The sequence below is a fragment of the Sylvia atricapilla genome, chromosome 18 (assembly GCF_009819655.1).
Source record: "Sylvia atricapilla isolate bSylAtr1 chromosome 18, bSylAtr1.pri, whole genome shotgun sequence".
NCBI classification, from domain to species: domain Eukaryota; kingdom Metazoa; phylum Chordata; class Aves; order Passeriformes; family Sylviidae; genus Sylvia; species Sylvia atricapilla.
In genome coordinates, this window is record NC_089157.1 from 5868095 (window position 1) to 5881795 (window position 13701).

The window sequence follows — 13701 nt, forward strand, 5'->3', positions numbered from 1 at the left end:
TCAACACTTAATTTGTATCAAATGAAAATATAACTTATTCTGACTCCATTACTACTGAAAATTTGGTATATAACAGCTGAACATAATATAGCAGCAACATGGATTTACTGTAGAGATTATAAAGGTGTGACAAGTATATTAAGATTTTATGTAATTTAGCCTTGAGAATAAGTCATAGTAACTGCAGCTTTAGTAAAGAAAAAAGGACAACAACCTAAAGTTTGGCAAACTGCAATTCAACTTTGCAGCATTTTGCAGATATCTGTACAATATATTCGAGCTTCTTCCATTTCCTTCTGTGTTTCTTGAAAAGTTTCTGGATTGCTGGGTTGCTGTTATTTGTATCATCACACCGTGTTTTTGCTTTCCATCTCCCTGCAGAGCTGTTTCTTGGCAGCTGCTGCTTTCTTATGCAGGCAGGCAGAAGCCTTCTCCTGGGATCTGCCCAATCAGTCAATCTTAAGCTGTTTCCTGAAAAATCCCTTGATTTAAAATTCGATGGGTCCCTTTCTGGATTTGGTGAACCTACGCCTTGCAAATCTGCTCCTTTTCCCAGGACAAAATCCTTTTCTTGCTGTTGAATATTTGTGTCTTTGGTTGCAATGCAAAATGTAACCAAAAGTGTGTATTCTATTGCCATCTGCTGAAACCATTTGAGAGGTGTGGTTCTTTATCCCTTCCAGGACCCATCCTCCCTCCAGGGGTATCTGCTGTTCATGGGCCATCCAGGCTCACTGCAGGGCTGATACAACTACATCAGCCCATTGGGAGAGGCTCCACCCAGGGGGAGGAGCCCAGCATTCCTACTGGATAAAACCTGGGATTCAGAACAGCAGCACAGCCTGTTTGCTCTGGATTGCCAGAGGGAGACCAGACCCATCTCACCACCACTGGACCCTTCTACAGGATCATTGCTTCTACAGAACCACATCTGTCACTGCAGGAGGACTTGACTGGGCTGCTGCCAACACCCTGACCAACAGAGGGTCAGGTTGTGTTCTGACTCTGTCAGTGTTTTCTTTTTGTTTGTTTGCTTTTTTATTTTTGTACTACTACAGTTTTGTTTTTAATTTTCCTAGTAAAGATGTGTTGTTCCTATTCCCACTGTTCCCATTCTCTCTTCAGATAACAGAACTGTTATCTGAAGAGAGAATCAGTTCAGCTTGCTTTTAGGCTTCTGGATTGAAGCAGAAATCTGAGGCTATAAACTGCATGTGGAAGTTGCAAAATTCCAGTTGAAGGGGGAATATGATGCAAGCAAAAAAAAGAAGAAATGTACAAGAAGAAATGTACAAGAGGAAATGTGCAGAAATGTACAAGAAGAAGTTGTTGCAACAGCAGAAACAGCTGGATTGGAGGCTGGAGAAGAAGGATGGGGAAACTCAAATGTGGCATGAACACATCGTTATTATCAGGAACATATTTCACCCCAAGGACTTTGAGGAGGACCTTTTAGTGCTGAATGAAATAAGAGAAGATCTGTGGACAGAGTGTGGAAAGTTTGGTCAACTAGAGAAAGTTCTCCTATTTGATAGCATTGCTTTTGTGTCCTTTAAAGAAGCAACAGAAGCTGACCTATGCAAGCTGACTCTAAAGGGAAGGTGGTTTGGTGCCTGCCAGCTCAGTGCTGAAACAGAGGATGGTGTAATGGATTATCGGGTGGAGGAGACTGCAAGAGAAAGGGAAGGAAGGCTTAAGGTGTGGGAGTCATTTTTAGGGGATCCTGATGCAGAGGAGGAGCAAACTACATCTGCTGTGGATTCTGCATCAAGTAGTGTTAAACTACCTGAAGAGAAACAACTTCCAGAGGTTAATGACACACCAAAGGTGGACGCAAATGATGAAGCTCGTAAGAGGGAGAATAATGGCGAGGGTATTGATGAAGGTGAAGCTCCATCCACAGACAGCAACGATGGTGAAGCTGATGCATAACACCTTTATAGCTTTATGAAAGCATGATTTTTAGGGTGATGTTTGAGTGCATCCCTTTCTTCAGGGTGACTGCCAACAATATTCTTATTAATATAAGTATATTAGAATGTCATCAATGGTGTGCTTTGAAGTTCTCATTAAAAGCAGTATTTAATGAGGTTCTAAAAGTTTGCATTAATTGGCTGTTCAGGTTAAGTAACTCAAGTTGCCAAGAACACAGTAAAGCTCGTTAGGCTTCTTTTGTTCTAACTATGCTTGTTAGTGTTTCATCATGTGAGTGTGAAATACGTCCCAACCCTTAAGTTTATGCAGCTACACGTAACTTACATAATGCAAAGCTTTTACAAGATTTGTGGATTGTACTGTTAATTTTCCTGTGGCCCTTGGAACTCAGCATTTCAATAAGATGTGCCCTGTTATGTTGGATCATTTTGTGGAACAGGTGCTGTGATCCATATAGGGTGAATTCCCTGGATGTGTTCCTATGTCTTAGGTGGCAGATGATGGGTAGTACCAGGTCACAAGCTTAAAGAAAGTGGCAGACAGTGTTGCCATAGCAACCTAAGGCAAACAGTGAAGAGAGGTTATTGACTCACAGCATTCGGCAAATTAATTTTTCCTTCCCCTGTTTAGATCTTCTGTTGATGTTGGATGGAGGCTGGAATTATGTCAGGGAGACTAGAAATGCATTAACACACGTATTCTAGGCCATACTAACATTGGTTTCTTACTCTCATGCTCTGTATGCAGTAGGCATCAAAATGTGTTTCTATCTAAGCTACAAATCCACATTCTTGCTCATGGTCTCTAAAGCTGAAAGCCTTTTCCATGGCCTCAAGTTGAATCCCGTATTCTCTGCTGTATTTGGGCCTATATGAATGAGGTTTTGAGAATTTTCTGGGCCTGGAATTTCCACAGACAGGGACACCTTCCACTATCCCAGGCTGCTCTAAGACCTGCTCCTTGGACACTTCCAGGGACCCAGGGGCAGCCACAGCTGCTCTGGGCACCCTGTGCCAGGGCCTGCCCACCCTCACAGGGAACTATTCCTTCCCAATATCCCATCTAACCCTGTCCTCTGGCAGTGAGAAGCCCCCTTGTCCTCTCACCCCAGACCTTTGTCCAGTGTCTCTCTCCAGCTCTCTTGGAGCCCCTTCAGATACCAAAAGGCCACAATGAGCTCGCCCCAGATCATTCTTCAGGCTGAACAACCCCATTTTTCTCATCCTGTCCGAGAACTAACAGAGCTGCTCCATCCCTCTGATCTTCCTGGTGCCTCTTCTGACCTCTCTCCAGCAGCTCCATCTCCTCCCTGTGCTGGGCCCCAGGGCTGGGGCAGCTCTGCAGGTGGGGGTCTCACCTGAATGGGGCAGAATCCTCCCTTGTCCTGCTGGACGCTGCTGGGGCTGCAGCCCTTTCCTGCTGTGCCTCAAGGAGCTGGGCTGGGCAGCCAAGTGCTAAGTGCTAAACGCTCTTCATTGCTATTCCTGGGAGAGATTCAGGCAGGCTGTCTGTCTGTCTGTCTGTCTGTCTGTCTGCAGGTGCTGACCCTGGCCAGCAATGAGAGGATCCCTCTGAACCCCACCATGAGGCTGCTGTTTGAGATCAGCCACCTGCGCACGGCCACCCCGGCCACCGTGTCCCGGGCAGGTGAGCCCTGCCTGAGCTGCACCTGGCAGCTGGGGCTGTTACCAGTCTTTTGTTGGCCAGCTTGGGGCCTGTGGAAGCTGCCAGACTGGGAGCACAGCTGTCTGGGGTGTGCAGGGTGTGTTCCTGAAGCTCACAGACACACTGAGGATCCTGATCCCAGCCCCACAATGGGATCTGTCATCATCTTGGGGGTGTACTTGGGGTGTTCCTACTGCTGCTGTGGGGTCATGGCTGCAGCACTACTGAGGGAACACTCCTGCACAGATCTGTGTGGGCCTGATGAGGAGAGAGCAGTGTCTGTCCCAGAGAACTCCTGAGCTTTGGAGCAGTGCATGGGAATGAGGAATAAAGGTGTCCCCTTGTGTCTGGGGCCCAGAGTAATAACGTGACTTAAGCAAGTCTTTTATTAATTCTAAAAACTTAGACTTAACAATAGGAAGATGTTTGGGGCAGGGTCATGAGAGGTGCCCTGGTTTCCTGAGTTACCTCTCTTCACTGTTAATGTTTCTTCTCTGCAGTGGGGCAGGAGGAAGGGGCAGGCAATAAGGGACCAAGCATATTTGACAGGTTTTCAGTTTGAGAGTAGCTAAAACTTTCTGGTGGGAAAAAGGAGAGCTTCTGCTGTGTCCTTACTCTTCTCTTCTGCACCTCAAGGGATCCTGTACATCAACCCCTCGGATCTGGGCTGGAATCCCCCTGTGAGCAGCTGGATTGACCGGCGAGAGGTGCAGTCAGAGAGGGCCAACCTGACCATTCTGTTTGACAAGTACCTGCCCGTCTGCCTGGACACCCTCAGGACCAGGTACCACTGCAGGGTGCTTGTGTCTCCCCTGGTGAGGGCAGGTGGTCACTCACCACTTTTCCAGCTGTGCTCCAGGGCTGGTCAGCGTCCTCCTTGTCCCCAGGAGCCCTGAGTGTCACTGGCTTCAGCTCCAGGAAACTGTGGGGTGAGGGGGCAGCTGACACTGCTGCCTGTCCTTCATTGGTCTGATCTGGTTCTCCTTGGATGATTTGATGGTTCCCGTGCTTGTATCAGTTCTGTATCTCTTTGAAAATAAATCCAGAGGATCCTAAAGGGAAAATCTTTCCAAGCTCCTGATGTGTCAGACCAGACCTGAGCTCAGTGCACAAGTTTTGGGTCAGTAGAGCAGATTTCAGACCACTGCTGAAAGAAAGTGTGGAAGAGGCAGAGGAGATCCTCTTTTATCCTCTCCTCACATTTTTTCCTGCCCCCTGGGGATAAGGAGGAAGCTGGTGTTTGTGTGAGAGGGCAGGATTGCTCCAGAGGCAGTCCTCTCCGGGAGTTCTTTCCTGAAGCATTTGAGCACAGCTGAGTCCCTCTGCAGGAGCATCCAGCCTGGGTGTGTTCCATGGCTGGACACTGACCACTGAATGCGAAAAACAGGACACGGTGTGATGGTTTTAAACTGAGCAAGGGGAAATTTAGATTAGGTATTTGGAAGAAATTCTTGGCTGTGAGAGTGGGGATGCCCTGGCACAGGGTGCCCAGAGCAGCTGTGGCTGCCCCTGGATCCCTGGCAGTGCCTAAGGCCAGGTTGGATGGGGCTTGGAGCAACCTGGGACAGTGGAAGGTGTCCCTGCCCACGGCAGGGGTTGAAATAGATGACTTTTAGAAGTTCCCTTCCAACCCAGACTAGTCTATGATTGTGTGGTTCTCCATCAACTGCTTGCTCCCCACACCTGCAGTTTCATTAAAATAAAAAAATTAAAAAAAAAAAAAAAATCAGTGAACAACTGAACCTGGGCACCATCAGCCCCAACGAGGAGGTGTCAGGAAGAGCTGCTTGAGTGCACCTCTTGCTCCTAGGGACTGGGAGTTGGGAATCTTGCTGGGGAGCTGCTCTCTGAGTGCCCAAACTTTAAAGCTGTTGGCAGCAAAGCCCATCGAGCATCTCCAGCTCTCTCTGCTGAACAATTGTCAGACCATGAAATCCACAGGATTAGCTGCACCAGCCCCGAGCTGAGTATTTTGGTAGCTTGCTTAATTCAGAAATTGTAGAACCAACCTTTCAAATAGCTCTAATTACTTTATGGAGGACTTCAGTGCTGCTACAATATTAGTTTGGAATTCTGTAAATGTAGCTTAAACGAATGTAAAATGGCACGATGAAAGGTTTTATTTTATTACTCCTCTATTTGACTGCTTTTGAACTCCTTGTGCTCCCAGGAAATCATCGCCTTTAGCAACTCCTCCATTTTACTTCTTTCAAGAGGATCAAAGTTTTTAAATGCCTGAAACTTCTGATGACTGTTATTATGTGTGTGTGTGTGCCAGTGCCAGCGGGGCCAGGCAGAGGTGGGGTGTTCTCCTTAGTGCTTTTCCAGGGAATAAGACACCCACTGCTGACAAGGAAAATTCGGATATTCTGGCAAAGCATTCCTGACTTGCTTTCCTGGGCTGGGAGCAACCCTGGTGCTTTACCCAATTATATTTCCCAATTACATTTTCCATTTCCATCCCTCAGATTTAAGAAGATTATTCCCATTCCTGAGCAGAGCATGGTTCAGATGCTGTGTTATCTCCTGGAATGCCTCCTGACAGAGGACAACACACCTCCCGACTGTCCCAAGGAGCTTTATGAACTCTACTTTGTCTTTGCTGCTGTCTGGGCCTTTGGTGGGTCCATGTTCCAGGACCAGGTAAGAAGGGAAGTGCCACATCAGCATCTTCCAAAAAACCTTATACTGCCTTTTTTTTTTTTTTCCCTCCTATTTTTTTTCTACTTTCCCAGACTTAAAGCTGTGTCAGCGATGCTGTTTGACCTGGAAACCTGAACGAAACAATCCCTTTCATGAGAGGCCTCATTATCCAGGGGGTGACACTGGAGAATGGCCAAGTTCAGCGTAGCCACCACCTCGAGGCCATGGAGCTTTTGTGGTCCTTGGGGAGGATTTAACCCTCCATTCCCCGTGTGCCAGCTGGCAAAAACCCAGCCTTGGTTCTGTCAGTGCAGGGTGGCTTTGAAGCCAAGCCTGGGGAGCAGCTGACCCTTGCCCAGCAGCACAAGCTGCTGCCTCAGCAGAGGAGCTTCAGAGGAACTTGCTCTGGCTGGAGCACTGTTGGTGGCACTTAGACATGGCATTCCTGTGCTGCAGCAGCTAATCCTGGCATTCCTGTGCCATGGCATGTTAATCCTGGCCTGGAGGCCTTGGCACACTGGCTGTGTGGCAGGAGGAGCTGGGAGCAGGCTCAGCATCCCTCTGGGAGGATTCTGGGCGCTGCTGCCCGTGCTGCTCTGTAAATGTCAGGGAGGAGAGCGTGAGCACACAGCGTCCGGGTGAGGGGGAGCCTGATGAAAAATGAGCCAATATAAAAAACTGTTTATTGCTGCCTGCTGAAGGTACCTTTCCTGGTGACCTTTTGCTGCCAAAATGTCAGGAGAAACAGGCTGGAAGGCTTCCCACTGCTCGGCGTTTGTTGGTGGGGAGCAAGGCCCCTCTATAAAAACAGACGATAGATTTGCCATTTGCAGGCTCTGAAATTAGCAGAAATCCATATGGGGTTTTTGTTAAAGAAGCAGTTTGAGCTCGACACCATTCTGGCAATAGAGCTGGGGCTGGGACTGCTCCACTTAAGGGCTCAGCCCCTCCCAGCGCTGCGAGCAGGGCGAGGCACCACTGTGAGAAAGCTTTTAGCAGCCCTGCACATCGCTTTTCTGCTGCCGGGCTGAGGAGTTGTGACAACAGGAGAAAGGAGATTACAGTCATTCTGCCTCTCTGGGTAGCACGAGACTGCAAAATCGTGGATGCTAATAATGTGCTTTTCAAATCCTCTGGTCTTTTTGATGTGTGGTGGCTCGGGGAGCTTTGCAGAGGATGCTCAGCTCAAAGCTGGGTTTCCTGAGGGAGGCTGAGCAGTCCATGGTCCCACCTGGTCCCAAAAGCCCGTGGGGTGGCTGTGGGGAGGAGAGACCTAATAGAGATGCCCCAGGAACAAACTGTGCTGCTAAAACTGGCTCAGTGATGCATCTGCTCTCTCCCAGACATCTTTTTAGCAGCACTTTCCCCCTTCCTCCCCCTGTTTCTCCCCAGGGCCGAGGGCTGCAGTCCCTCTGCTCTGCGTGGGAAGGGTTCAGACAGTGGCTGGCCCAATTTCACAGAGGAGACCTGAGGCAGGGAAGGGGACTAAGCACATTTTGCAAATCCTAACTCAGTATCTAAAGCAAAAACTGTCACCCCAGCTCCTCCCCCCCAAAAAAAAGTTCTGATGCTTGAAAATCTTCATGCATGGAGAAGTGGAAGGGGGAAAAGCAGGAGCTTGCTGGGCTCTGTGGCAGCAGTCCCTCTCCCATTCTTTGCTGAACTGGGGTTGGCAGTCCTACTGCTCCTGCTTGAAAAGAGGCCAGAAGGCAACAACTAAGTGTTTGCAGGGTGGTGTGATTTATGAGGAAGAGATTTGGTATGCATGCTCTGACTATCCATGGCCACGGATGGAGATGGATGTGGTGTCCTTGTCTGTTGGAAGAAGTAGGCACCAAAAATCAATCAAGTGTCTGTTTAGTCATAGGCACGTATTTCTCTTTTTCAAATTGATCCATCTGTCTAATCTCAGACATACTAGGAGTGATCAACACAGAGGATGAATTATTTAGGGGAATAAATAGGAGTGATGAGGAAAAATGAAGAAAATGAAAAATTAGACTTAATAATAGGAAAAAGGATAAGATTGTTATGCTGTGGAATATATATTTTAAGGACTAATCCCACTCTGATGGACTGGGATAAATAACATTCTCCATTTCTAATGAATTTATCCAGGTTTGCCTGTTTTCTCCTCTTTTCGTCCTGCAGCTCGTGGACTACAGAGTGGAGTTCAGCAAGTGGTGGGTGGCAGAATTCAAGACGATCAAGTTTCCTTCTCAGGGCACAGTCTTTGACTTTTACGTTGATCCGGAAACAAAGAAGTTTGAGCCTTGGTCTAAACTTATTCCCCAGTTTGAATTTGATCCAGAGGTGCCACTGCAGGTAGGTGACCCCAGCAGGCTGCTGTGTTTTACTTGGCTGAACGTGGGTGTTTCCATGAAGCCTGGTGAAAGGTCAGGCACCGATGGAATTCCTTATGGGATACAACTAAATTACCCATCTTTTTTTAGCTGTGCTTTGCCTGTAACAGCACAGCCTCCATCCATCTTCCAAACTTGAGTGATGTACAGCAGGGGTAGGAGCTGCTGTGCCCAGGGTGCAGACAGAAGTGGTGAGACAGAGCAGGGACAAAGCCTCTGAGACACCAGGACCTGTTGTCATTTTTGGTGGCTGCAGATAGGGATGGGTTTATGTTTGGGCCAAGAAAAGAGTTCCTCAGGTCGTGAATTGTGGTTGCAATTCTCTGTTTTTATAGAAATGCCACAGTGAGCAGATGACTTGTAAAAATCATCACTGTTTTAGCAAGGCGTGATTTTGTTGGGAGGATCCAGATGCTGCTCTCAGAAGTTCACCTGGAAAGGTGGATTTTAATGGCTGGCAACAGCAGATCATTCCTTCCCTAGTGCAGCCTGGAAGCTGGCCTCACCTGACTCATTCCTGGCTCTCCCAGGAGGTGCCTGTGGTGATGATGATGGTGGTGGTGATGCCTTTTCTTGGTCCTAGAATTAAGAGTCAGACACATTTAAGGGATATAAAAGGGTTTTTACCTCTGTATTTAATAAGGATCTTTATGGTGCAACCATTTATCAAGGTAGAATATGTTGAAATGCATGCACCACATCTACAATTTTATAGACCTTGCAAATTAGCATATCTAACAAAGATTTCCAATGAACGACGTGACAGTTCTTTATTTTAAAGTATTCTCCCTAGATGGGTTTAATCCTAGTTTATATATATGTTCTGGAGAGAACCTTGGTTTCTCAAGGCAGCATAAACCTTTCCAGCCTCCAGCTGTGAGGCCTTTGGGATGTTTGGTCTTCTTGCCTAGCAGAATACCAGGACTGTGCTAAGATAACAGGCTTAAAGAATTATGAGAATACTGAGAACACATGAAAGGTACATAAAAAAGAATAGGCAAAAAATCATCATGACATTGATGTCTTGAAGCGGCTACCTGGAAGAGAAGCTGGACAGAGTTAAGAGAATAAAGTGGGTTTCATTACGATTCAGGATGGCTCATGTAACAACACATTAGAACTCTGATTTCTTCAGAGAGCTTATAGCAAAGTCTATTGAAAGACAGATTTTTTTCATATAGTGTTTGGGTACAATGAATGGGATTGGTCCTTTAGGGCACCACCTTTTTGTGAACACCTCTACCAGTAAACAAGTTGGAAAAAAAGCCAAGTGTCAGGAGGAGGATATCTACAAGGTTATTTATAGGGATTGTTTGGGGTTCCTCCTCATGATTTCCCAGGCCAGACTGAGAGAGATTTTGTCCTTGGCTTTCCCACAGGCCCCAAGGCACTGCCTGGAGCCTAAGAATCCATGTTTGGACCACTGTCAGTTCCCACAAGTGGGTATTTATTAAAAGCCTTCAGTAGACACACCTTGGGCAGCCAAAAGCCACCCAAAGGCTACACCCCAGATGGATGATGGTCACGAGTTTTTCATACAGATATAAGTTTGGTTTATTTGCATATCAGAGGTTAATTTGTCCAATTACAACTTCAGGTAATGAAGTCATATTCCCTCAGTTTGCTTCCCCTCAATTCATTTTTGTTTGTACTTTCTGGGGCCTGAGGCTGTGGTGTGTCATTGCTTCTCAGGCTTAGGAGGATGGTTTTAACTGACCAAAATGTGAAGACACTTTACTAATACTCTGTAGTTCTGTTTTGTGCCTGAGATGTTTTGGTTTTTTGAAATTCCTTTTCCAGAGAATTTTCTGTAAACAAGAGACATGTTTTTGTAACTGCGAATTTGTTTACATTCTTTCCCTAGGAGGGACTTCTTCTTGGTGTCCCTCTGGTCTAACCAATGTAATTAAAGAGGTTAGTCTTTGTTTCACCAATCAAATTGGTCTGTGTAGAACAGCATAAAAAAGAAGACACATCCCAAAAATAGAAAATTCATTTTGAGCCTTCTGAACCTCAAAGTCTTTGTGCCGTGGTGTACAACAGCGTCAACATTCTGTACGGAGTTCAGAGCTGTACGCTAACGCAGCGCCAGATCTGAAAAAAAAAAACCAGAAAAAAGCACTAAAATCTGAATGCATCAGTGGCAGGGCTGGGGGACACTGAGGTGGCTGCTGTGCCCTGTCCCCCCAGGCCTGCCTGGTGCCCACGGCAGAGACGGTTTGCCTGCGGTTCCTGGTGGGCAGGCTGCTGCAGCGCCGGCGGCCCGTGCTGCTGGTGGGCGCCGCTGGCACGGGCAAGTCCGTGCTGCTGGGAGACACGCTCTGCTCGCTGGACACCGACGTCTTCCTGGTGAAGAAGGTGCCCTTCAACTACTACACCACCTCCGCCGTGCTGCAAGGTAAGTGTTGGGAAGGATGAGACAGGAGAGGCTTACAGAGATGATTGCTTGGCAAGAGGTTCTGAAAATATAAAGCCTGTGAGTGGAACAGAAATGAAGGTGAGGTTTGAGATGTAGGCATGGCAGGCAGGAGGACAACGATTAGCTGGAGATGGGTTTGGAGACAGCAAACAAAGGGACACCAAGGGGCCCAAGGGAGTAGCCCTGCCAAGGTATCAGGGAAAAGGTAGATTAGGAAGTAGCCTTTAAGGTTAAGAATACCGAGTAATATGGTAATGTAGCAGTTCTCATAAAGCTGTGTGTAAATTCTGTAGGACTTTGTATCTCACCGGTTGGTCACTGTAATTTAGAATATTCAACACAAAAAGAGATATAATGTATTGTAACGAGGACCTAGCTGTCTTACCCCTTCCCCTCTTACCCCTTGCTCTCTTACCCACTCTCTCTTACCTCTTACCTCTTACCCTCTTGCTCTTACTCCTTGACCTCTCCCTCTTGCCCCTTGCTCTCTCTCCCACTCTTTGGGGCGTCCCTTCAGCTGAGGCTGGTGGCTGAAGGCAAGTGTCTCTCACTCATGACCTATGCAATAAAATCACGTGTTCCAAGAGCCTCCCTGGTCTCCAGAGATCCCTCTCGCAGCTGTGGACAGATGTTCCTACAGTAAGCACTTAAGCTACACCATGGGAGGTTCAGGTTGGACATCAGGAAGAATTTTTTCACTGAAAGAGTGGCACTGGAACATCGGCTGCCCAAGGAGGCTGTGGAGTCACCGTTCCTGGAGGTGTTTAGGGAAATCCTGGATGTGGCACTCAGTGCCATGGTTTAGTTGACAAGGTGGTGTTGGGTCACTGATTTTACTCAATGATCTCAATTATTCTGTGACATTCCTGGGTCATCCATTAGGGTCTGGAGCGGGGTGTGCACTGGGAAGCTCAAGGAAAGACCTGAGGGAGAATTGCCCATGTTGTTGTGGGCACACTCAGAATCCCACAGGGAAACTCTCCACTCAGCAGAGCCCTGATTTTTCTGGAGATGAGTTTTCCAACCTGAAAAGATTTGCATTCTTAACCCCACCATGCTGGTTCAGGGCTGTGCCAAGGCCCAGGCTTCAATCTGCTGCAGTTTTTGTGGCTTGTATTTGACTTAAAGTGTGTCTTTAACATGCTGAAATTGAAGAATAAGATGGGTTTCTTGGAGAGGATCCAGGCTGTCCTCGGGGTGCAGTGATGGGAATTGCATCCCAATTAGCAGTGAGGATGGTGCTCATGGATATGTTCAGGCTGGGAGCCAGGGCTGGTTCCTGGGGCTGTGTTCCTATTCTGCCACAGCCCAACGTGTCCCATGGAACAGGTCTCACTCCCCCCCCCAGGGGCACAGAGCTTGCAGACCTGTGGGGTTCAGACCCCCAAGGAATTTCTGGCCCCAGGGAAGTCCATAAGAATATTGCTGATGAGGGTTTTGAAACATCAGTGAAAAATTTAATTAGAGATTGAGGTAGAGTCAGTTTTGCTGTGTAGTCTCTTCAGACATGAAGAAAAAACAGGAAATTCTTGAAAGGTATTTCATTTTAGAATGGTGTCCAATGATAGATAAAATAATTTCACATATATTTATTAACCAGTAACAAAGCAACTTGGTTTGAATTGAATTAAAACCATGAGTCACTGTAAGCCGCACTTTAGAAATGAAAAATATAAACCCCTTCCTTTCGAATTACTATAATTTTGTGGTTTAAAATTGCTCTCTGGGGCTGATCTGCTCCCAGAGAGGTGAGAGCACAGGCCCAGCCCATCCTCTGGGGCCACATCTACTCTCTGGGGCAGGCTTGGAGAGTTTCTGGGCTTGCTGGTACCTCTGCACACAGCAAAGTATTTGGGCTACTTGTCCTTCAAGGAAAAAATATGGGTAAAACCTTCCCTCCTGGCCAGTGTGATGGTTACAACTTTCCTTTTCCTCCTGGAGCTGGAAGTGCCCTGAGTTGGGGAGGGGGCTGAGCTGAGTGTGCTGGTGTTCCCCACCTGCCCAGGTGAGTGTGTGCAGGTGTGGGGCAGGTACAGGGTGTCCCTGTTCCTCTGAGCTCAGGGCTGAGCCCTCCCCTTCTTTCCTCTGCAGAGCGCAGCACGTCTTCATCACAGGCAAGTGTGATTTATGCTGCTTGGCATCCTTCCCCACTGCTCATTTTTTAGTTAATTTGTCCCTTTTTGTGGAGTTTGTCAGTCGGCTGCTTTTTTTCCTTCCCCAGCAGGTGCCTCTTTAGATTTGTAAAATGTGAATCCAAAGCAGTTTGGGATTTTAGGTTTTTATTTCCTTTAGAAAGAGCCAACCTGAAAGCCAGGAATTCTTAGTCGAGGTGCCTGTTGGGACAGAGATTTTTAAGGTGCAGAGCTGCACTCTTCAGGGGATGCACAGGGACATGGTTCAAACAATTTTTGTGGGTCTGCAGCTTACAGATTTTCATGTGCATAGGGGTTAAAAGGAGCTAAACTCTCTCTGTGCCCAAACCTGAGCACAGTTTGGGGATTTTTTGTGCCCAAATCCCACTTCTCATGGAGCCTGGAACCTCTGGTGTGCTGCTCCATGCCCTCTTGGACCTCTGCTCCTCCATCAGCTGTCTCCCTGCCTTCCTTCCCCACCTTCCCACTCCAGATCTGCCTTGAGAAAATGACAATAAATGTTGGTTTTTTGGGGGTTGGCTAT

The 13701-nt window shown here is 47.3% G+C and overlaps 1 protein-coding gene and 1 pseudogene across 1 annotated transcript in view; both read left to right on the plus strand.

Moving 5' to 3' along the window:
* Positions 1–13701, plus strand: part of DNAH9 (dynein axonemal heavy chain 9) — a 155723-nt gene that overhangs the window by 37100 nt on the left and 104922 nt on the right. Inside the window, exons 31-35 of the mRNA XM_066332140.1 lie at positions 3474–3582; positions 4237–4384; positions 6069–6243; positions 8395–8568; positions 10797–11004. Coding sequence (XP_066188237.1) covers positions 3474–3582; positions 4237–4384; positions 6069–6243; positions 8395–8568; positions 10797–11004 — 814 coding nt within the window. The remainder of the gene's footprint in view (positions 1–3473; positions 3583–4236; positions 4385–6068; positions 6244–8394; positions 8569–10796; positions 11005–13701) is intronic.
* Positions 603–1932, plus strand: LOC136369524 (17S U2 SnRNP complex component HTATSF1 pseudogene; annotated as a pseudogene).